Source organism: Chelonia mydas, chromosome 26 (assembly GCF_015237465.2).
Source record: "Chelonia mydas isolate rCheMyd1 chromosome 26, rCheMyd1.pri.v2, whole genome shotgun sequence".
Taxonomy (NCBI): domain Eukaryota; kingdom Metazoa; phylum Chordata; order Testudines; family Cheloniidae; genus Chelonia; species Chelonia mydas.
This window is the reverse complement of record NC_057859.1, coordinates 6,894,717-6,918,530: the sequence shown is the minus strand read 5'-3', so window position 1 is coordinate 6,918,530 and position 23,814 is coordinate 6,894,717. Positions and strand designations below refer to the sequence as shown.

Here is a 23,814-nt window from a genome sequence, read left to right as displayed (position 1 = left end):
GCTTACTTTTTTGCACAGGGGATGAATGTGCCATTTGCCTTTTTGCAGTGTCCATAATAAACTCCATTCCTGTTAGTCTTATAACAAGAGTCTACAGCTACTGTAGCAGCTGGGAAGGAGGCAAAAAAGACAGAAAAGCCATGAAGAGCATGGAAAACAGTATCCCCTGGGCCAGATCCTCTGCTGATGGGAAAGTGGTGGAGCTCCATTGACCTCACCAGCTGAGGAAATGATCCATTCTTCTGTTGACATCACACACGTGTAATTGGATTTGCAGTGGCACATCACTCAAATGTATCCTGGACTATAGTAGCACCCAGGATGTTCTAGGTGCTAGCATATCTATGTAAAAAATAGATGAGGGATAAAGTACATTCAGGGGTGTGTGGCCAGAGGGCATGGCTGGGACATGCCAATCCCCAGCTTTTCATTTTGACTCCTTGAGGTCCATGATGGAACTTCAGGTGGCTCTAGATTACACTGGAGGACCAGGCTAGTTGACTGAGTTTAGGGGAGGGCAAAGGTGAGCTTTATGCAGACCTTCACCCCTCTGTTCTCTGCCTCGCCCTCAGCCTGCACTGTGTGTTCTTTGCACATAGCGGAGGATCCAGTCCCATGTAAACCTATATACAGGCGGGGTTGCATGGCTATAAATGAGGGCAACATTTGCAGCTATGCCTTTAGTGCCTGAAACTGTGAGGTGAGTGTGTTCCAGTGAGTAGGGCACTGGAGTGTAAGTCAGGAGGCCTTGGGTCTATTCCCAGCTTGACACTGGCTTGCTGTGTGGCTTGGTCATGTCCATACCACTCTCTGTACTTCTGCCCCTTGGTTTGCATTGCCTATTTCAACTGTAAGCTCTTTGGAACAGGGACTATCTCTTACTGCGTGTTTGCACATTGGAGTTGCTTGGTGTGATGACACTAATACCCAGTGAAGAGCAGCTGATGTTTCTGATGGCTGCGTGTTAAGACAACAAGCACAATACGTTTATGCTGTAAAGATTAATTTGAGTTTTTTGTCTTCTAAAATATCGTCAGTAATGAAGACCCTGTAGTTGGAAGCTAGCTTATAATTTGATAACAAGCAAGGCAGAATGGTGTCTTGTTTGCTCTCCCTGCCCTGTAGTGCCACAAAAACAAATTTTTATCGCTAAGTGAAAAGGGAGCATAATCATCATCATCACATCAGTGTGAAAACAGAGAAATGGCCTCAATTTATCATGTAAATTCTCCACCCACTCCCGGACTACCTTTTTCCCCAACATTGTGCAAAAGAGGAGGAGTTTTCACAACTTCCTCTTTTCCCCAGAAATGCATATTAGAAAGTGTCTGAAATGTGGCACTGAGTTTATGAAACTGGTAGGGATCGTCAGATGCAGTGGTGGCATAAAAATACTAGATTTAAGCACACATGGCCCAACAACCAAAAACCCCCACATGGAATGAAATCTTTAAAGCTTTCTTCCTTCTTCTTTGGGGGAGGAGTGAAGATGTGTGATCAAGCAGCTGCAAATACTCAGGGTTTGTCTACAAAGGAAAGTTAGCAGGGAGTGAGCTAGGGTGTGAATTTAAAGCCCAGTAGCTACTCTGCACTAACTTGCTGTGTGGACACCTTTCAGAGTAGCAGCCATGTTAGTCTGTATTCGCAAAAAGAAAAGGAGTACTTGTGGCACTTTAGAAACGAACAAATTTATTTGAGCATAAGCTTTTGTGAGCTACAGCTCACCCTTACTCCTCATTAAGGGTGCCTTTGGTACTTATCTACATGGCCCTGCAGTTTGGACTACAGTGTTATGCTATAGCTCCCCTGGGTGGACACCGTTGGCGCAAATTAAAAGATACCTAGTTCGGGATCCTGGACCTTTTAGTTTGCGCTGGAAGTGTCCACATGGGGCAGTTACAGAACAGCACACCAGCGCATGCTAATACACACTGCACTTCACACCCCTGTAATCTGAAACCCGGCCACCATCAACCATTTGACCTACCAATAGGGTGCAAGAAAAGCTATGGGGTTTGTACATGCAAGCGTTCAAGGAACCTTAGTACCAATAACTCTGTGCTGAGGCATTAAGACAGAAAAGGGAAGTTCTCTCTCTTTTTTTTTTTTTTTTTTTTAAGGAAGTATTAACAGATTTCAGAGAAGTTTCTGTTGGCTTTGTTTTCTAAATGAATGTGACTATGAGAAAAGGAGATTAAGCAGGTTCTCCAATGGGAAAAAAACGCTTAAAACTACTCCGCCTCCATGTCTTAGACACATTTTTTGCCATGCTGGGAAAGTGGTAATTGGATACTTGTAAAAACCAGTTAATCCTGATGATAAACTGGGCTGACAATAAATTAAATAGAGTGCTGTAAATATAGCCCCTTCCACAACAGGTGGAATGTTAAGACGCTAGGACCACACCTGCATAACATCATAGCACAATTGTATTGATGTGTTGGCTCCCATTCTCAAAAGGTACTTGACAGATTGTCACAAATCTGTCCTGAACTGTCCCCCTCACCTTAAACAATCTGATTAATTTAATGACAGCATCCACTCACCTGATCCCCAAAGAGCAATGCATTGGCTCTGCAGGGTGGGGCATTTCCCCATGTAACAGTAACCCTGGCCATCTCTGCAAGGGTATCCATTGACTCTGAATCGATCCACTGGGCACTGGTGGGACTGGCCAGTACACAGCTCGGGCAGGTCACAGTCGTGCTTTATCGGTCGGCAAAGAGTCCCTGCTTTTTTAATCTGTAGCAGAAAGAGAGAGCAGTGGTTTTAGACATGCCATTCCCCCATATCATTTAAAATACCCAGCAATGGACTTATCCCAGGGCTGAATAGGACTAAAAAGTCTCTAACGGTCTGATCACCCATGTTACCCATTAAGGGCAAAGGGTGAGTGTTGGGTAGCTCTGAAAACCAGGCCACCTCGAACCAATTGTGCAGTCCTTCCATGCATGCCTCCCTCATTGAAACTAGTAGAACTTCCAATTCCCAGAGAAATCAGTGGGACTTCTGCATATATAATGACTGCATAATCGGGCCCTTTCTTTGAGCCTGCTAATCAATGACATCGGCAGCCATCCTATAAACTCACTGGTGCTAGCTATAAAATGCTTCTAGCGAGTGACCTTTAAGTGTCATGTGTCATCGCTTTCAAACACCTGATAGAATTTCCAGGGAGAGGATTATTTTAGCTTTGGTGAGGATCAGTTATTTGCTGGCTACCGTTATTTCCAATGAGATTCAGAGACATCCTGGGTTAAGCTGCTGCCATTTTAAAGAAGGCTGGAAAATATACGCTACATCAGACTATGAGAATCAGAGATGCGGCAAACCCAGCACAATGGGTGTTAATAATAATGCAGATTAAAATACTTTGCGGTCTCTGGTAGAAGGTACTCAGCATATCACACAGGGACAGCCATGGAGCTTGCTGCAGTGGCAACGATGCATTGTGTACCTCCTATGCTCTCCCTTACACACCTTTTCTAAACACTCCTGGCTGTGTTATGGCTAAGTTGGACTGCAAGCTCTTTGGAGAAGAGCCCTGTGATTATTTAGTTGTCCTTAACATACCGTTGCCACCCATGACTTAGTAGGATATAAGGGAAATGGATGATCTTGTGGTTAAGATACAAGCAGGAGAGTCGGATGTGGATTTTATTTCTGTGTCTTCCACAGCCACACTGTATGAGTCACATAAATTTTCTGGGCCACAGCCTCAGTGGGTGTAAACTAGGGTGGTTCCACTGACTTGAACGGAGCTATGTCAGTTTACACCAGCTGAGAATCTGGTGCTCCATGCGTCAGTTTACCTGTCTGGAGAGATGGGGAATGCTGAGAGGTTAAGTTAATTAACATTGAGTTGAATTAATCAATATCGGTGGAGCACTTTGAGGTCCTCCAATGGAAGGTGCTTGAGAAGTGCAAAGTATGATTATTGTTATAATGCTGCATCAAAGATAAACAACAGCCATTGTTCCATTTTAAAGGGGTCCTCCTGCCTTGCCTCAAAACACCACCAAAACCCAAAGAAACAGCTGAGATCAAAAGGGGTCTCACTTGGCAGTTTTCACAGCACTCTCCAAATCCACATTTAGCATTCGGCTTCAGCTTGCATGTCGCAGCTTCACAGCAGATATTTGTGCATTCCTGTGAAACAATCATAGAGAAAATTACTGGCACGGTACAGTGCTCTGTGTTTTGTTTTGTTTTTTCCCAGTAGCACATTTCTGATAGGACAGCCTGTACTTCTCTTAAAGAGAGAGAACGAGATGCATTTGTGCAACACGTATCTAAAATGGCTTTACGGCAAAGCATGATACTAATCATTCTTCAGGAGGATTGTGCGTGACAACGAAGCATGCTTGATTATAAAATTGCAGAATCAAGTGGTGCAGGGAACGGCTGGTTTTGTGTGTTTTGTTTTTTGTTTTCCTTCGGCACAGATCACATACGGCTCTTCCTTATTGTAACTGAATCGGCTTACAATTCAGCTCAGCCTCACCACTGAGCTTTCTGCTGTCCCCCAACACACGCATTCTGCCTTGACAATTGGCTGGAAACTCGGTGTCCTTAGAAATAAGTTTCCACACTAGCTTCAAGACTGTTTTTTGTGGCCCTAATGACTGTACTGTGTGTCTCGTGGCATTTGAATGGATATTCCATGGAAAAATGCTACTGAAGCATATTCTGGCAGAAGTTAATTCTGGGAGCGAGCAAGAAAATTATTTCATTTGGGCTAATGTACATTTGAGTTGACCTTGATTCTTCCAGCTATACTTCAGAAACACGTAAAGCTCAACAAACCGTAACGCTGGGTTAATTGAAGATTAGAGTTAATTTAAGGTGCGTTCTGAGCTCCCCAAGGCAGCACTGACTGAAGCTCCCCCTTTGCCAGACCGGTAACCTTCCCTCCTCCAGAGGTCCTCTGCTTCTCAGGGTTGAAGACCCAGGGCCTCATTTTCAATTACACTAAGGTTCCTTCGCACAACCCAGGCAGTGTAAAGAAGCCTTAATGTAGGGGTAATTGCAAAGTGGATGGGAAATGCTACCAAATCAGCACACCTCCCAACGTTTGCCAGTGGCTAAAGTGGGACAGGTCCTGCCCCCAGGGTTGGGATGCTGGCCGGGGGAGGGGGGGCGCGACTGGGGTGGCACGAGGGAACTGCAAGTTTGCCCTGCACTCACCCAGCACTGGCAGCACCTGCAGTTCCTGTCCTGCAGGGCTGGCTGGGCTTGGCTCCGGTGGTCTGAGCACATGCCTGGTTTATGGAAGAGAGGGGTTGTGAAAGGCTAGTGAAGGGGCAAAGCTGGGAGTGAGGAGAGAATAGGAGAGTAGGGAGGGGAGAGGCTGCCAGGGAGGAGAAGGGGGGACAGGGAGCGGGTCATAATGCTTGCAGCCCAGAATGGAAAGCCGAGCCCAGAGTCGCTTTACCCGGGTTTGTGGGTTAAAGTGGAACAGCCCCATAAAACCTGGGACAGTTGGAAGGTATGAATCAAAGTAGTAGCATTTCATAACCTTGTTGCACTGGGCTAACTGGCTACACAAAGGGCAAAGCAATAGAGAATCTGGCACCTTCTCTGCAGCTGTGAGTTTTCTGCACCCTCAAGTAGCAGAAGGTTTCAGACCTTCTCCCAAGACCTCTGGACAATCAGGGGTTGCTTGTGGAAGAGTGAGGTGGACTTAAAAAACAAGGCTACTTTCAAAGAGCCAGAAGCTTCTGTAGAGTTTCTACCCCTCGATAAATATTATTTTTTCACAACTATTCATAGGTACCTCTGGAGTTCCACAGTCACACTCTTCTCCTTTCTCTACAAAGTTGTTCCCACAAACCGGGGTTGCTACTATGTCTTTCAGTGCAGGCATATTGGTGATGCACATTGGTGTTCGGTTCAATAGGTATTTCTGAAAATCCTGGAGGCTGCATGCAGTAAAATCCTTGGGGATGTTATAGCTGCATAGATGAATCAACATTATTTCAGTGACAACTAATTACACACAACACACAGAGCGTATAGGACATGAATGAAATGAGTGCCCTCGTCCCAATTAATCAAATACAGTAGTTTCCCCAAATACTCTTTAAAAACCTGGAAAGTTTAGTTTAATTTCTGGGCATTTACAAATATTTTTGTTGGGGTGAAAATTTAAAAAAAACTTTTTTGGAGATACTGACAACATGGAGAGAGCATCTTCTTAGATCATAAATTCCTGGCTCTATAAGACAAGTGTGTACAGTGGTTACTTCTGGCACCTGAAGTACCCAGTTTTCCCTACTATGGTCCTGTGGCAGCAATATTAATCCATGATCTCTATATCTCAACCACCAACATCCTAAAGTCTCAAATTGGTGTTGAATAGTTTGACCTCGGGAAGTTCTCCTCTCTTCCTGGAGTTTCGGCACATGGACTAAAGTGGTGGGATTTTTTTTTCTTTTTTTTTAAACCAAAAATACATTGCCTCAACCACCCACTCTTCAGACGTATGAAAAAAAGAGGAGAAAAATAACATGACAAAAGGGAAGAGAATAAAGGACGTGTGGTTATAAGAGAAACACTGGTGAAACAATTAAGGAGAAAGAGTGGGAAGTTTACACAGAATGAAAAGCCACATTTCTAGAGGAGTCAAGCTTGGTCGACGCAAATTTTAATCAGCTGGGATCTTATACAAAGCCTGTCTACATCAATTCTGCAGATAAACACAAACAGCAGGAAGTGAACCATCATCACGAGTATAAAGGGAAGTTTATCTTAAGCAAGCCTCTATGGGAACTGTGAAGACTGGATGTCGAGGAGAGGTGGGTGTTTTGTTTAACTAAGGATTACGTAAAATTGTGCTGGAAACTTCAGGGATGCTTTCAATTGGCTGAAATGAGAGAAATCCATTTAAGTTACAAGGAAGTTTTTCAGGACATGAAACAGGATATGCAAAGACTGGGTAAGTTCTGTCTCACCACAAACGTGTGAAGAGTCATGCTTTCTGGGCTCATTGTTTCACATGTTACAGTTATTGTAAGTGTTTGTTTGTGGCGTAGTTCACAGATCCATTTCAACAGTACGTTTTTAGCCTTCTCCAAAATGAAGCGAATGGAAAGACTCCCATTGACATCAGTGGGCCTTGGATTGGGCCCAGCTGTATTTTAAAGCACTCACAGGGTTTGTAGTTCCCTTTTTGCAGATGCAAACGCCTCACCTGAGTTGTGCTGCCATGATACAAGATCCAGAATTGCATTTGCAGAAGCTAGTGTCGTGATTCATGCCAAAATTATGCCCCATCTCGTGTGCCATGGTGGCTCCAATTGAAATTGGATTGCTGTTATGGTCCTGCGGTGATGAGAACAATAGAACTGTCAGTTATTTCTATCAACCTGGGAGCAGGTTTGGAACAGAGCACAGCATAAGAGAAATGACATGGCTAAGAAATAGGAATCCCAAAATAAATATCCCCAAATGCAGAATACTTTGTATAAACCTGGAAAGGGATTTTTTTAAACGTTTGTTTAATTGCATCTTAATTAGAAAGCAACAAAATTATTTAGCTCAAAATTCTTTCTCCATCTGTCTCTCTAGACTGGAATTTTCAAAAGAGTCTAAGACTAGAAACTATACCAGTAGACTTAAAGCAGTAAAACTCTTCGCCTCCCTTCAGTGTGGATGCAGTTAAACTGGTATACAAGTGCTTATGCCAGGATAGCTTATTCTGGATCAGGAAGTGAAGCAAACTATAGCAGAACATGGCACCTTCATGCCAATATACTTGTATTCAGACTAGGGTTTACACTGGAATACCTATATCACGGGGGGAGAATCGCACCCCCAACTGACGTAGATATACTGGTATAACTTCTTAGTGTATACCAGGCCTAAGGGAGATAGGCAGCCATTTTTTATTGAATTGTAAGAGGAATTGGGCACTTAAATCCCTTAAACTTCTTTGAAAATCCCAGCCCCTCTCCCTCTATCGCATCTAACATTGTAATATGTTTACACATTATTAAATGATGTGTGGTAGGGAGAAGTGATAAGGGTAAAGAGAACTGCTCTTGCTAGGGATGAATCATGTTTTTTATATCTCTTGTGGTTGTGTGCTTTTAAATGTATGCCAAGGGCTCCTGGAACTCTGGCTGGCTTTCTCTTCTTGGTAAGGAGTTGCTTTTGCGTGGAAATCTAAATAAATAAGCTGTGTTTGATAGTAGAATGGCATAAAAGTCAAGGTGTGTTGCATTATTCCAAAATCCCCATCAGACACTGCAGTATATGCTACTACATCTTGGCCCCTGTGTGTTCTAAAGTACGTTCTGTCTGGTTTCACGTCCAAATCACATCACGTAAAAATCGGGGTATTTGGCTTTAGAGATTGGCTCGGTCCTTTAAAGCATTTGGCTCAGTCAGTGAACTTTGGGTCCAGAGGTGAACTTCCCTTGCTTTCAAGGAGAGGTTTTGCATCGAATGTTCTGGTTTAGGTGCATATCTACTTCATTTTTTTTTTTATCTGTCTCTAATTTAAGATGCTCAGTGTTGTGATTTGGGGTATCCTGGTCAAAACTGATTCCATCGTTTACCCCTTTCTTTTAAATCGTGGTACATGATTCTGTTCTGCTCTTCCTTATATTAGTTTATAAACAAACAGCTCTGTACGCTCTGCAGCGTCATGCAGTAATGAAATGTACCCCAAATAATGCCACGCAGCAAATTGATGTGTTACAAATTCCAGTGACCTTTGCCTGCTGGTTAAATGTTACCCAAAAAACCAACCAGACCTGAACAATGCCTGAGGAATGAGTAGAACTGCACATGGTTCCCACAAAGGCCAATCCGACCGTTGGCCCATCAAAATCAATCGCTCTGTAAGGAAGCAAAAAAACAGAGCGTGAAGCCCAGTGATCTGTCACAAGGGTGAAAACCTGATGGCATTGCTGGTGGTTTTGTTGATTGAACTGGAGATTCCCTTAGGCATGGTCCCCTTAGTCAGAACCAGTATGATTGTCAAGGGCACAAATACTTAAGAGCCTGACTCCCATTGGCTTTCAGTGGGATTTAGGCACTTACCTGTCATTTGTGCCCTTGACACTCTCTCCCTCAGGGTCATAGTTGGGACACTGCAGCTGAATAATCCTGAATTTTGGATCTGAATTCCGACTTTGCAGCTCAGATATATCTTTATATTGGCTCCAGTTCAGTAAAGCACTTAAGCACAGGTTCAGTTTTAAGCATGTGAATGATTTCATCCCTTTTCTGCAAGACTAGATTTATCCGAGCATTTAAGTATTTGATTAAATTAATCCTGATTCAGCAAACCACTTAAGTACATTTTTAACGCCAAGTATGTGCTTAAGTTCCACTGATATCAATGGGACATTAGCACATGCTTCAGTGTTAGCATGTGCTTTGGTAAACCAGGCCCAGTGGGCTCGTGCCAGAATACTGAATTGGGCACCTCTCCAAAGTTCTGATTCAGAGCAGAATCTGGGTGTGAGCTCTGTATTTCAGGCCCAGATAGATAGATAGCCAGCTGCAAAATTCATATCCAGCTCCTCATTCAGATATTAAACTTCCCCCTCCCCCCCTCCAAAAATGCATGGGTGCCTAGGTCCATCTCTATTCATTCATTTTATTTGCATTTATACCAACACTTTGAATGGTACCATGTTTTGCCGGAGCTCAGACGAGATGAACATAACCATCTCTTTTGCCCTGAAAAACCTATAGGTGAAATGCTGTTGAAGTCAATGGCAAAACTCCTGTTGACTTAAATGGGGCCAGGGCTTCACCCTATCGATCTGTGAATATTACAACCCAGTGTATGAAATGACAAAACTAGAACCCTTACAGACTGCATCTCTGGTTATCTTTGTAAACAAGTTTCTGGGTACAAATTCTTCTGGCATATTTGGAAATACAAGTGGAAAAGGCCATGATACGTACGTGAGTAACTGAGCGTTGTCATTATTCTTCCGTTTCAGCAGGTCCGATTGACGCCATGCTGAGAATTTGTCCAAGGTGGTGCCTGCTGAAGAATCCACAGTGAACGGATCCCCAGCCGACCAGATTTCTAGGCCAATCAAAGCCACGTAAATGTTTATGGCTTTATAAACCTGCAGTAGGGAGAGAGCAAGGACAGAAGAAGTAAGTAACTTATAATTTTTTCAGACAGCAGGGACTTATTCTGATAATGAGTTTGTTTTTAATCACCTAACATTTGTTCATTTCTAAAACTAGATGAACTTTTCTGAATTCTGAAATTCCAATGAAGTTTTGAAACTAAAAAAAAATCAGAAAAAATCTGATTTTTCTTAATTCTGCCTCTTCTCCTCCCCCCCGTCCCCCCTCCCCATTTTTTGGACCAACTTAAGAAACTGTCAAAATAAGTCACATTTTGAAATTGCAACAGCATATTTGAAGAAATTACAAACTTAAAAGAGAGGTGAAAAATTGGAAATTTTTCACAACTTCTTTTTAATGAACTCTAATCAGTTTTTTGTTACAGTTGCTACAACACAGATGCCATAAACCCCTCCTTAAAAATATTTGATTTAGTTATGTAATTATTTCTCCCTCACTTCTGAACATACAGCCCGGGATATTATGGACATGTGGCATATGCTTGGGGCTAGATCTCTCGCTGCTGTGCTAGTAAGGCTCCTTTACACTCTAAGAGCAATATAATAAATGGGGATCATAAATCATAAATGAGAATCAGGCACATGGAGTTCAATGGGATTGATTATCGTGTGCTTAAAGTTAACCACATGCATGCGCATTTGGAGGATTGGAGCCTAACTATATTAAAAAACTCAGTCTATAAAAACTTGGCATAGAGTTTCCTCTGAAGGAAGAATTTTCTTTGAAAATTTGATGGAAACTGAAAGGTTTTGTGAAGATCTGGTCTTTTTATTTAAAAAAAAAAACATCTTTGTAGCGTTTATTACAATTTTGCCTTTTACACGAGCATGGTTTGCCACTGACTTGACTTTGTGTAGTAAGTTGCTTGACTGCAAAGATGGTGTAAACCACTATGTTGATTTGGCAGCGTTTCATACCCACTTTGCACTGCTGTGAATAAACCGTGCAAGGCATGGGGCAGTAAAGAATCAGATCCAGTGTCTCTACTGTTGTTTTCAACCAAATCATTGTGGACTATGAGAGAAAAATCATTAGTTTGATATCATGGTCCTGTTGCTTTGAAGGCACAGAGTCTCCTTTCATTTTTTCCACCTGACCCCTTATTTATGCTTTATTCACTCTTTCATAAATGCCAGCAGACCGATTTTCTTCATTCTTTTCTAGGTGTAATTACACAAAACTCCCGAGACTGCAAAACTTAATAAATTCTGTAGCACTTTTACTTTATAATAACAGGGCTTACCATGTTGATGTAATTGATTATTTCAAATACCCGTGTTCTTATACTCGTCATGTTGCGGTTGTACTTCCTATACTGCAAAAATAAATATGAAAGCATCAGTAACAGGATAAGGGAAAAAAATAATAAAACCGTGATTGTAGGGGAAAAGACCTGAAACATTTCAAATAAAACTGCACCACAGATCAGTGGTCTTTGTTAAAGTGAAATGAAGGTCTTAGTACAGCAGCTAATCTCAGTTTACTATTTATCTCGTATTCATATCATGTTGTATATTTCAAATCCCTCATACTGTATGATATTCAGCCCTATGCAGAGGGAGAGCACCAGGCCTACTGAAGTCCCCCTGATGCTCTATTTTGTGCATTTAAGTGAGACTTCAGTGGTGCATAGGCCTTGTATTGCAGTGAATTTCACCCATTAGTTGTTGAGATTTGAACAGCTATTTGAGCGCAGATGGTGATGTTAAGAACGTGAGAGCTGCCATACTCAGTCAGACCATGGTTCATCTTGTCCAGGATCCTGTCTCCAACAGTGGCCTGTAGCAGAGCTTCAGTGGGATGTACAAAACAGGGTAATTATGAAGTGATCCACCCCTGTCTTCCACTCCCAGCTTCTGGCAGTCAGAGGTTTAGGGTCACTCTGAGCCTGGGGCTATGTCTCTGACCATCTTGGCTAATAGCCATTGATGGATCCATCTTCCATGAACTGATCCAGTTCTTTCTTGAACCCAGTTATACTTTCGGCCATCACAACATCCCATGACAGTGAGTTCCCCAGAGTAATTGTTCGTTTTGTGGAAAAAATACTTCCTCTTGTTTTTATTAAACCTGCTGCCTATTCATTTAATCAGGTGACCCCTAGTTTTTGTATCATGTGAAAGAGTAAATAACACTTCACTTTTTTCGCACTATTCATGATTTTGTAGCCCTCAATCATATTCCCCTTTATTTGTCTATTTTCTACATACAACTACACACAGCACTAGAGCTCCTGCAGCCCACCACACCTACTGTACTGCAATCACAATAGTATAGGTTGAGAACCAAAGGCTCAGGGACTAGGTCCCAGATCCTGTCCCCCATTCTTAGAATCATAGAACTGGAAGGGACCTCGAGAGGTCATCTAGTCCAGTCCCCTGCAGTCAAGGAAGGACTAAATATTATTTTTGTTTTTCTTTGTCGGATAACAGCTGTTCTAGATATTAAGCCAGATCTTCAGCTGATGTAAATTAGCATCATGCCATTGTAATCAGTGCTGAGTTACACTAGCTATGGATCTGGCCTATTACTTTTAACGCACAGTGCCTAGAGACTGGGACCGAGTCTTCCAGCCCAGGCAGACAGAAAAGTGCTACTGGAGTTTGAGCTAGTGTGCTAAAAATATCAGTGTGGCCTTTGTGGCTTGGACTGCAGCTCAGGCTCTCAAGCCTCGGTGGTGTGGCGGGCTTACCCTAAGGGGCCTGCAAACGCTTACTATCAGGGGTGGCATTACCATAAGTGTTTGCTAATATGAAATCATTGGGATTAGTTCTCATAATAAACATGAAGGGCTTGATCCAAAGCCCATTAAAGTCAGTGGAAAGACTTTCCTTGATTTCAATAGGCTTTGGATTGGACTTTACATCTGGTAGTGTTTTGTGTGCTAAAATAGAAGGTACACACATAGGGCCTAGTTCTGATCACAACCGAAATCCATTTTTCATCACTGATTTCAGTTGGTTTAATCCTGATTGACACAAGTGCAAGTGAGGAAGAATGAGATTTGCAGAGTGTTAGAGGACGTGGTACAAGGGCGACAGAGTAGCCTAAACTCATACAGATCTGGGTTTCTTCCTGTCCCTTTAGGGCCTGGTTTACATTAAAGCCCCTTTACACTGTTCTGGCAGAATTAGGAGCCTTAGAATAGCTGTGAAGTACAGTTCCACTCACTCTAAGGCCCCTTTCCACTGTGGTGTAAAGGGGCCTTAGCACAAATGAGAGTGAGGCCCTTAGAATCTTAAAAAAAAAAAAAAAAAAAAAGAAAGAAAAAGAAAAAGTGGAAATAGCAGGTTTTATGAAAATTAGTTTAAAAAAGATTGCTCCTGGGCTGCTGTCAAGTTTCTGCCTTTGGCAAATATTTAAGGCTGAGTAAACTTCCCCCTGAAAACTGGGACATATGACGGAAGTGCCATACTTTCATAACACCAAATATAGTAATGTTCTTAGAAAATATGCTGATGGGGGGGGAAAAAAGAAGAAACGATTTGGAAAAAAAATTGGTCTAGTTTTTGTTCATTATTTTTCATGCCAAGATGATTCGCCTTGCCTGCTACTGCGCTGTTTTAGTTAATGGAAACACGTGATGTAACTTCCGAGTGTTGGGTCCCGTGGATTTTAGATGAGAGGAGCATGAATCAGTAAGCATGAAAGTGTCTGTCAGAAATATTATCAGCTGTGGACCTGATCCTGCAAACACAGGTTGCTTAACTTTGAGCCCACTGGTTGCAATTGAGACTATTCTTGTGCTTGAAGTTCAGCACGTATTTGTTTGCAGGATCAGGGCCTTTTTATAATATCCATATTTTACCTACGCAGCAGGTTGCATAATTGATCAGCTATGGTTCTCTTGTATTCAAAATCTTCTTCTTTATTTGCAAACCTCTCCTGGCCCATGAATACTTTTGGTGGCCGTAACTCTATCTGCTCCTCTCCATATTCCCTCTGCTCAGGTGGGCTCCAAATCTTTGAAAGGCTGTTGAAAATACTTATTAAAGGTATTGGGGACAAGATGGTGGTCAGGGTCATGCAGGCTAATGAGCTGATCCTACAAGCTATTCTGCATATCATAGAATCATAGAATAGAATCATAGAATATCAGGGTTGGAAGGGACCTCAGGAGGTCATCTAGTCCAACCCCCTGCTCAAAGTAGGACCAATCCCCAATTTTTGCCCCATATCCCTAAAGGCCCCCTCAAGGATTGAACTCACAACCCTGGGTTTTGCAGGCCAAAGCTCAAACCACTGAGCTATTCCTCCCCCCAAAAGCTGCGCCCACTCCTTCCCCTCTTCCGCAGAGTCCCACTGAGGTAGTTAGGGTTCCACATGGGCACAGTGATTTAGATTCATAGATATTAAGGTCAGAAGGGACCATTATGATCATTTAGTCCGACCTCCTGCACAACACAGGCCACAGAATCTCACCCACCCACTCCTGCAAAAAATCGCTCACCTATGTCTGGGCTACTGAAGTCCTCAAATCGTGGTTTAAAGACTTCAAGAAGCAGAGAATCCTCCAGCAAGTGACCCGTGCCCCATGCTACAGAGGAAGGCGAAAAACCCTCCTCCAGGGCCTCTTCCAATCTGCCCTGGAGGAAAATTCCTTCCCGACCCCAAATACGGCGATCAGCTGAACCCTGAGCATATGGGCAAGATTCACCAGCCAGACACCCAGGAAAGAATTCTCTGATTTGCTTGTGTGGAGCAACTTGTGGGATCAGGGTCAAAGTGTGTCACGTGGCTGGTCCACCTAGAGGGTGACCGCCTACTACTACTACCAGCTAGCTCATATGATATCCTGTCCTGAGCCTCTGAGAGGCACAACACAGAACCTGCAGCCCAGGGGCATGGAGAAGACTATGGTGGCTAAGTCACCTTTGGGTCCTGCCCGCTCCAGGACGCCTGATATAATGTAGATAGTCCTGGGGGTCTGTCTCAGTTAGGGCAGGCTTGGCTGGGATTCTGCAGCCCTGCCCCAGCATGCCCCATATGCCAGGGCTTACGAAGGATCTGCAGAGGACAGCCTTACAGCTGTCTTCCTCAGTGACTGCACTAGGGGAATCCTCCCATAGCTAGAACTGGGGATTTTAGGTCTCCTTCTATAGCTCCCTTATGTAGTGCAACCAGGGATGGCAAGTGGGTAAGGATCTCACACTAGTCGCAGGGCAACAGAGAGCCGGGTCATACACGTATATTGTCATCCAAAAAATGTCAGTGTGTTGACAGACATTTTCCAATCAGTTTTACTTGAGATCTGTATTTTGCTGTCCATTGTGAATTTCAAATCTTCACCGGGCAGGATGTTCCTTGCTCAGAGTTGGCTTAACTCTGCCCCTGCCGCTGAAGTCAAGGATAATACTCCCATTTATCTCAGTGGGAGCATAGTTAGACCGGTGCCGAATGCTTTGAAAAATTGAATCCGTAGTTGTTGTAGAGGTAAAATGAAAAATGTTTGTCTGAATACTCACCGCAGCATTGTCTACAACTATGTAGACTTCGACATACTTCTTCGCTTTCAGGTATTCCTGTTTCTAAGAAAAACATTTTGCAAAAGATTGTTATGACCTGTTCCGATCTGCCCCCTTTAGATTCAAGAAGAATATTTTATAATCATATAGTCTGTCTCTCTCTCTCTTTCTCGCTAAATTATTGAGAGTGGAAATGCTGTCATCTCCATTTTACAGTTGAGAAGCTCAGGCTCAGATTTTCAAAGGTATTCAAGTGCCTAAAGATGCAGACAGGCACCTAGTAGAATTTACGAAAGCACCTTACAAAAGTCAGTTCGGTGCATAACTCCCACTGATATTGTTTGGCACCTAAGTCCCATTGACTAAGCCTAAATACCCTTGTAAATCTAGCCCAGGGTTCTTTTTTTAATTGAAATTAATTAAATTTGGGCCTTAGATCAATGTGCAACTCACATTGACCAATAATAATCAAACCTGTAGTGGGCGAACTCAATTCATTGATTCCCCGTTGGCAATTGCATGCTTGTATCTGCAGGGAGAATTTGCCTTTATTTGTGTTTTAAAGCTGCCTGCTACTACGTTAATTAACGTTGCACAATACTAATGAAAGATAAATTGGGTTCCCTCCAGCTGCGTACAGGTTTCAACAGCTTGAGTCACATTTCAGATCTGTGATTTCATATTAAAAATGTATGCCTGTCAAGGCCAAATTTTCAAAATGCCTCCAACAATGTGTGTGCAAACTGTGCAATTTCCATGTGCAAAATGTGCATTTGCAGATGCAATATTTGCACATGTCATTTGGACGGATGTGCACATTTTTCATGCATAGGGACTGATTCTGATGTAAAGGAGTTGTAACTGAGGATCAGACCCATGGTTACGGAAGCTGACTTTAGGATTTTCTGTACTGATTTAAAACTCAGTTAACTGAAAAAGGATAATATTTTCCTCTCTTTCTAAGCTGTGGGTCCCCATTAAAACAACAAGGTATACAGTGTAGCAGCGTGCATGGAACTTGGAGGGAGGAGCACAGGTTGCAGGAGTGAAGCGTTATGAGCCGGCACCAGGAGTCAGTCTGTGTGCACATGGCTAGAGTGCGCGTCACAGTTGCAGAATCTCTATAAATAGGTGCTTTAATCAAGAACCCATTTAATTTTACAAGCACGTAATTCTCTAGTGGAGTTACCCAGCACACAGAACATGAAACACAGATTGCCTCTATGCCAGCAATAACATGGTGAATCCCTAACTACACCTAAGACCCTGTCTCACATTACCCTCCTGGGTAGGAATAAGTGATTTTTTTCCCCCTCAAAATATGGTGTGATTCACCCCTTTATGCCAGGATCACAAAAACTAATTCTCAGAAATTTCCTTAGGGATTTAGCTTAACTTCAGGGCAGTACTCACTTCCAGACTGGTGCTTGATCTAGAGGACTTTTTGATAGGATCTTCTGATTCCCAGGTAGTGTTGGTTACGCCGCAAGTTTTTGGGCCTTCAGCATCTTCCAGGCTTTCATATTTAAAGACTGCATGTTCCTCGCTGTCTGTGAGCTTCAGGGGTTGGATAAGGTATCTTTGACCCTGGCTCTTGAAATATCCTCTGTGAAACATTTTTTTAAAACCCTCAGATTAGAATGAAGGTGAGGATCTTTGAGAATCCATAGGATTTTATCAGAATAATGACGACTCACATTTGTGGAGCACTTTTCTCCCCTAGTATAAGGATCACACTACACACCAGTGTAATAGTACACAGTAGCATTTTAACAGCTCTCAGATACAATACACAACAGGAAGTAAAGAATGCCATGACAAACTGAAATTCTAGGAGAAATTAGGTTAGAGTAAAACCTACTCAAACTGGAATTAAGCCAGTGGAACAGAATTTTGTTGATGACTTCTATACTGATGAGATCTGACTGAAAAATGGAATTTTGATTCCATGGGAAATTTGATATTTTGGCATTTGTGTTCATCCTAAATCAGGAAGAAAAGATGAAAATATCGAAATGAAAAGTTCAGCATAATTTTACATTGGAAATGTCAAAATGTTTTGTTTTGACATTTGTGATCAGAATGTTTCATTTCAGTGTGTTAACCTGAAACAAAACATTCTGACAGAGAATTCTGCTGAAATCAATCTTTCCCTCAGAAAATTTCTATGTGGATGAAACCCCATTTTCTGATGGAAAAATATTGCTTCTTAAATTGTTTGACCAGCCCTCGTGCTAATGTTCCCGGCCCTTCAAATTGTGCAATGGAATCTTTAATGGTTACAGAAGGACAGATCTTTGAATTGATTGTCTCGTGCAAAAGACTGGATCTCTAACAACACTGCTCCAGCTAACACCATACTCAAGCACTGGTTCAGCATTGAATGAGAAGATTAACACCTCCTGCTGAATCATCAACATAACTTCTCGCAGCACATAAGTGTTACTTTAGTTTCCTATCTAGTATTAGAACCAGAGTGAAAATATGCAGTTGCACCTCCTCCAAACAATTGCTAATACCCTCTGGCTTTTTCTTATCCTTTTTCCTTTTCTTTATAAACTGTTTTCCTCAGAAGTAGATCTGTAGGATAACTACTCAGACCCATTCTCATAGTGATTTCACCCTTATAGAGCTAAACTTTTGAGATCTTACTGATTCATAAGACTGGATGCAACTGTGACTGTAAATAAAGAGGAAGTGAACAAAAAGTCTTGTAGATTTAAAAAGTACATTCTTGTATCATTTCACCATGAAGACCATTAGCTACAATCTTACTTCAAACCACTGCAGGCGCTGATGCTTGCTTCTGAGTCATTATCGTTTTGGATGTGACCGTCGTAAAAACAGTGGTCCTGTTAGGAAACAACGATAAATTGTCATATTGGGCCAGATCTTCAGCTGGTGTGAACTGGCTTAGCTCCAATTACGTCCGTAGCGTTATGTCATATTACATTATCTGCGGATTTGTCCCATTTAGATATTATAATTTTTCTCCGAATATTGTTTTTTGTTTTATATCAAATCTGAGTTACAGTGTTCTGGTCAGAAAGGAGATTGGTACCCCCTCTACCATCCACTTTAATTGCCTATGCTTCCAAAAGGAAATTATGACCTGTGGTACCTCCTGCTTGAAATGGACATAGAGGGTGACAATTCCCAGGTCAGTTGCAGCAGCTCTGTGTTGGTCTGTTGGCACAAAGGTACCCTAAGTTTGGCAAGTCCAACCAGTACAGGCTTTCAGCTCCATAGAAGAATCTTCCAGTGGCTTACAGCTGCCAAGTTTATTTGCCTTCTGTTGCCCTGATTCAGCAAAGCACTTTTTCATGTACTTAACTTTACACGTGTTTCCCAGGTTCTCAAAGTTAAGCAGGTGCTTAAACGTGAAATAGGGATAGGATTACTCCTGTATTTAAAGTTAAGCACATGCTTAAGTGCTTTGCAGAATCAGGGGTCAGATTATGTTGTTTCAGCATGACCCCAGTGCAGGAAAGCACTTAATTATGTGCTTAACTTTACCACGATTAAGTCCTGTCAAGTCCCATTGAAGCTAAGAATATGCTTAAAAGTGAACATGTGCTTGAGGGTGAAATTTTCAAAGGTGCCTAAGTGATTTAAGAACCTAAATTCCAATAGAGCCAAGTGGGTTCAATGGGATGCCCAAGTCACTTGGGTGCTTTTGAAAATGTTACCCAACTAGTTTCTTGAATATGGGCTTGTGAAATAGCATTTAAACCCACATACAAATGTACTACTTTTATTGCTCATGCATGCTGGGTTTCACATTAGGGTTTAACATCCATTCATCATGATATGTCAGCTTCTTTACAATGAAAGAATAATTAACGAAAGGAACATTTATTAGAGAAAATAATAAACAATTGCTGAACACCTCATGCTGATGCAAGTTAAGCCAAAAAATGTTTAATCACAGAGCAGTACGAGCAAAGCTGGAATTCCTCGGTCATACAGTGTATCAGATGTCTGTGCCGCATGCCTTGTTTGGAATAATCTTTAACCAAATGCAAACTTCCATTTGGTCAGAGAAATAAATAGAACAATGAGGAATAGCCTCTGTAATATTAAGAAACGAAATCCTGAAGTCCTTACACAGATTTTTACCTAATCCAAATGTCTGTTGTTCCTCTTACCTTCTACAGGACAAAGAATATTTATTTCTGCATTTCAAATTGTAATTGTTAACAAACATACAATGAACAATGGCTTAAAATTGGGGGGCGGGAGGGGGGTGTAGTTCAATGGGTCAAGACCCACAGACATAGTTAATTTAAAAAAAAAAATGTGTACAGTGACTGCCTTTGTGCTTATAACTGAGTAACTGATTGGTCATGGTCCAAGGAAGCCATCTGGTATAACCTGTAATATATTTTAATGCATCTGTTGTGTGGGTGGGAGGCAGGGGGTGTGTGTGTGTGTGTGTGTGTGTGTGTGTGAGAAGGTGTGTTTACCTGAGTTCATGATCTCACTGAGATTAGGCTCTTAAAATGAATAACATTTGCTCCTTTGTGAAACTTAGTTATGCGGTGGAAAGCCATAGAATGTTTAGTCTCAATGAGCCCCACTCCCTTTCCTCCGGGAATTCCAACGGTGTTCATAAGCTATAGACGTGTTCATAAGCTATAGATGTGCAAAAGGTTTTCTTTGTTATAAAGAAAGCTATGGTTCAGATTCTCAAGTGGTGTAAATCAGTGCAGTTCCATTGAGGTCAAGAAACACAACCTCATTCACTCATTCATCGAGGTGAGAGAAGCTATGCCAATTTATACAAGCTTAGAATCTGGACCTATATCTTCCATTATAGAGTGGATTGTTCTGTTGCTAATATGCCGGCGAATCTCACATGGAACACCCCGTGATTACAGATTTGTAGAAGAGCCTTCGTATGTTACCTTGATCTGAGGGCTTGTTGTCACTTCTCGACCCTCATCTGAGTAATGAGTTTCAGAGTAGTCCTTGGCAAATAGATCCCTGGAAAGAATACAATGGGCCTGTTATTCCAGCAAATAATGATGCTGGAGTAATCAAGGGAAGAAGTAATTACATAATGAACTTCAAACCATTTTGAAACACTAGCATGCATAGTGGTGTTATTTTTAGCATCAAAAGACTTGAGAATTAAGGCCGCTGGACAATTAGGCCTCTTCACAACCCTTATCCAAACACAGGGAGAGTTCTAAAGTCAAACCAAAGCCCATTCATTGTATTAATACAAAATAACTTCCTGAGAGTATAAGACTAGACCATTTTTAAATACATATATGGGCCTGATTCTTTCTTGGGCTATACCTTGGGTAGTCGTTTGTGCCATTTCAAAGTGAGTGTGAAACACTACTATTCTGATGTGTTAGTGCTTTACACCCACTTTGACTAACATGCAGAGCAATGGAAGATCTGGCTCATCTATGTACAAGACACACACACATATAGAGATTGATCACTACTTTCCATTATTACCCTCGGTTTATAAACAGTTATTTATAAGTTGGGATGAAATTGTCCAGACTTGGTTTGTAGTTCAGGCTGACTTTTCTTCACTGTAAGTCTATCTACCTTTAGAAAGATACACATATAGGTGTAACACACTAAATAGGTGGACATGATATCCCTGGAATACATCCTTTTAATTTGGCAACCACTTGAATACACTGCATTCATTTTGCATTCTGACTTGCTTGCATGCATGCTGATCACCAGTAGCTCAATCTTGCAAGGTTCTGAGCACTCTGGGTCCCAATCCACCAGAGCACTTAAACAGATGCTTAATTTAAAGCAACCAGAGCAGTCCCACAGAGGTCAGTCATGAATTGGGGCCCAATTCACTTCAGCTAGTACTAATGTTCCAAACCTCTGTGAGCAATTTCAATGGGTCACTGTATTCTTAAAGAAAGGAAGCTAACGCAAAAAGGCTTCCCAATTCCTCTCCCTCTGCTCCCTTCAAATATTTTGATTAGATTAAAGCAGGGACTAACCTTTATTTATTGTTTCTGTTTCTATTTTTGATACATTTAATATAAACCGATTGCCACTTTAAGGCATATTTACACAATCTTTAAAAACACGCCACTTAAAACATACCTAAACTGACACAATGTCAAACATAAAGAACTCAAAAGACACACCCGATTACACATTATTTCATGTTTGCTCTCCATGGGCCGATAGCGTTCTGATATACTCTGTTTTGTATTATAGCCTCTTCTCTATGTACCTTGCATGTACTACATGTGTAGACTAAGCTCCTCAGGCTGGGATGTGTTTCTTATTTTGCAAGATTGATTCAGAACCCAGTAAGATTTGGAAGTCTGATCACTTGTAAACTGTCAGAACTATTTCTTCGTATTACTACTGTAATATTTTCCATTCTGAGAGAGCCTACGCCCCCCGCCCCACACACACACAGGAATCAGAGCTTCGCTGCATTCGGCACCGAACAAACATAACGCAAAGACAGTCCCTGACACAATCCCCCGCACAATTTATAATCTAGGATTTAGACGAGAAACAAGAAGTTAATTTAGGCAAATAAGTAGGCGTGAGAGAACCAAGTTAACAGTAGAGGCAGGTATGATTTCATAAATGGGCAGTAATCGTAGTGATAGAGGTCACAGAGGGTGGCCAGCCTGACCAGTGCTATCCTAGCTGTCTGTCGGTCTGCCTATCTACCTCTTGCATTTTTATAATGTCTTCCTTCTGAGGATCTCAGGATTCTTTACAAATGTGAATACACAATACCCCTGAAAGTAAATCAGTGTTATTATCTCCAAGTTGCAGATGGGGAAACTGAGGCACAGAGAGGGGATCACAAGTCATGTTTGCTGCAACCAAGGTTTTAGAATCCAACAGAAAGCAGCAGGAGCTGCAGCAGTGTCGTTATAGTCACAGCAAATGTCCTACATCTGTTTTGGAATTCTGTCATGCTGGCCGGGCTCTGCCAGAGTGCCACTGATTCTATTCCAGTCTGTTCTGTTCTATTCAGGTTCTTATTCTGCTGCCATCACTGTGATATCTGACAGTTAAAATTTCAAAGACACCCATCTCTTAGGAGCCTAAGTCCCATTTGCTTTTCGAAACTGTATCCTGAGTGCTTTATAGTATCTCTTTCCAGTGACCTGGGTGATTAGAGAGTGATGATGTTAAAAGAAAAGAAATTGAACTTACTTATTTTTTTCTAGATGAAGTATCACTTTCTCGCCGTTGACTTTAATTTCGTATTGCATCCTGTCGTCATATTTTGCCTGCAAATATTTGTGTGTTATAATGTCGAGATGAATAAGCACCAGCCTCACTGTGAATTTACTGGTCTTGAGATGCCAACACCAACTCCCCCACGACAATAAACCCGCTGCCAGTGCTAGACTAAGCGTCAGTTTTTTTAAATGACTTGAATAAATTGATCTCTAAAATCTAAAGTCTGCTTTCAAAGGTACATGTACATCTCTGCTGACTTCGATAGGAGACTATACTTAAGACCCAGTTCTGGAAAGCACTCAAGGACATGCTTAACTTTAAGCATGTGAATAATCCTATCCCTATTCATCCAAACACCTAAGCATGTTCTTAACTTTAAGCATTTGAACTGTCTTAGTTGAACTCAGTGGTATGTTATATCCTTTTCCCCACTACCCTTTGTCTGTCTTGTCTATTTAGATTGTAAACTTTTCAGGGCAGGGACCATCTACTACTCCCTGTTTTATGCAGTGCCTGACACAATAGGCACTTGGTGGATAACTAGGCACTATCTCAATAATAGTAATAATTATTAAAGTGCTGAAAGTTAAGCATGTGCTTATGCTTTCCTGCGTTGGGGCCTTCATCCATGGGACTCAAAGTACTTTATAAAGAACAGCAAATCTCACTGTCCTATTTGACAGATGGAGAAAGAGGGATCAAGAGAAGTTAAGTGACTTACTCAACATCCCCCAGCAGGTTGGTGGCAGAGCTAGGAGTAGAACTCTGTCTTGGACCCTACCCACTGATTTGTTCCACCTCCACCCAAAGGCTGATTTGAGGATGTGGTTGTGCTGCATACTTTGGATCTAAAACTCAACACCCTGGAACGTGAGGCGCTTCTGCTCTTCTGTTTTCCACTATCCACCGAGCTCTACTTTTGAGCAAAAACATGCCACTAATGCCAACGAATGAGTTGGTTTGCTCTGTGAATAAACGTATGGTCATAAGCTAGGAGGAGACTCGTCAATCACATTGAGCC

General features: G+C 41.9%; 1 protein-coding gene across 5 annotated transcripts in view; it reads right to left on the bottom strand.

Annotated features, from left to right (window-relative positions):
- Window positions 1–23,814, bottom strand: part of LOC102932159 (zinc metalloproteinase-disintegrin-like NaMP) — a 50,386-nt gene that overhangs the window by 13,587 nt on the left and 12,985 nt on the right. For all 5 annotated transcript variants that reach the window (XM_007065503.4, XM_043536277.1, XM_037886248.2 and 2 more), the window contains 13 exons: window positions 22,764–22,840; window positions 20,495–20,573; window positions 18,363–18,439; window positions 17,001–17,193; window positions 15,588–15,650; window positions 11,366–11,437; window positions 9,925–10,094; window positions 8,760–8,844; window positions 7,193–7,323; window positions 5,777–5,954; window positions 4,060–4,149; window positions 2,547–2,742; window positions 7–109 (listed from right to left, as the gene is read on the bottom strand). In XM_007065503.4, coding sequence (XP_007065565.2) covers window positions 7–109; window positions 2,547–2,742; window positions 4,060–4,149; window positions 5,777–5,954; window positions 7,193–7,323; window positions 8,760–8,844; window positions 9,925–10,094; window positions 11,366–11,437; window positions 15,588–15,650; window positions 17,001–17,193; window positions 18,363–18,439; window positions 20,495–20,573; window positions 22,764–22,840 — 1,514 coding nt within the window. The remainder of the gene's footprint in view (window positions 1–6; window positions 110–2,546; window positions 2,743–4,059; window positions 4,150–5,776; window positions 5,955–7,192; window positions 7,324–8,759; window positions 8,845–9,924; window positions 10,095–11,365; window positions 11,438–15,587; window positions 15,651–17,000; window positions 17,194–18,362; window positions 18,440–20,494; window positions 20,574–22,763; window positions 22,841–23,814) is intronic.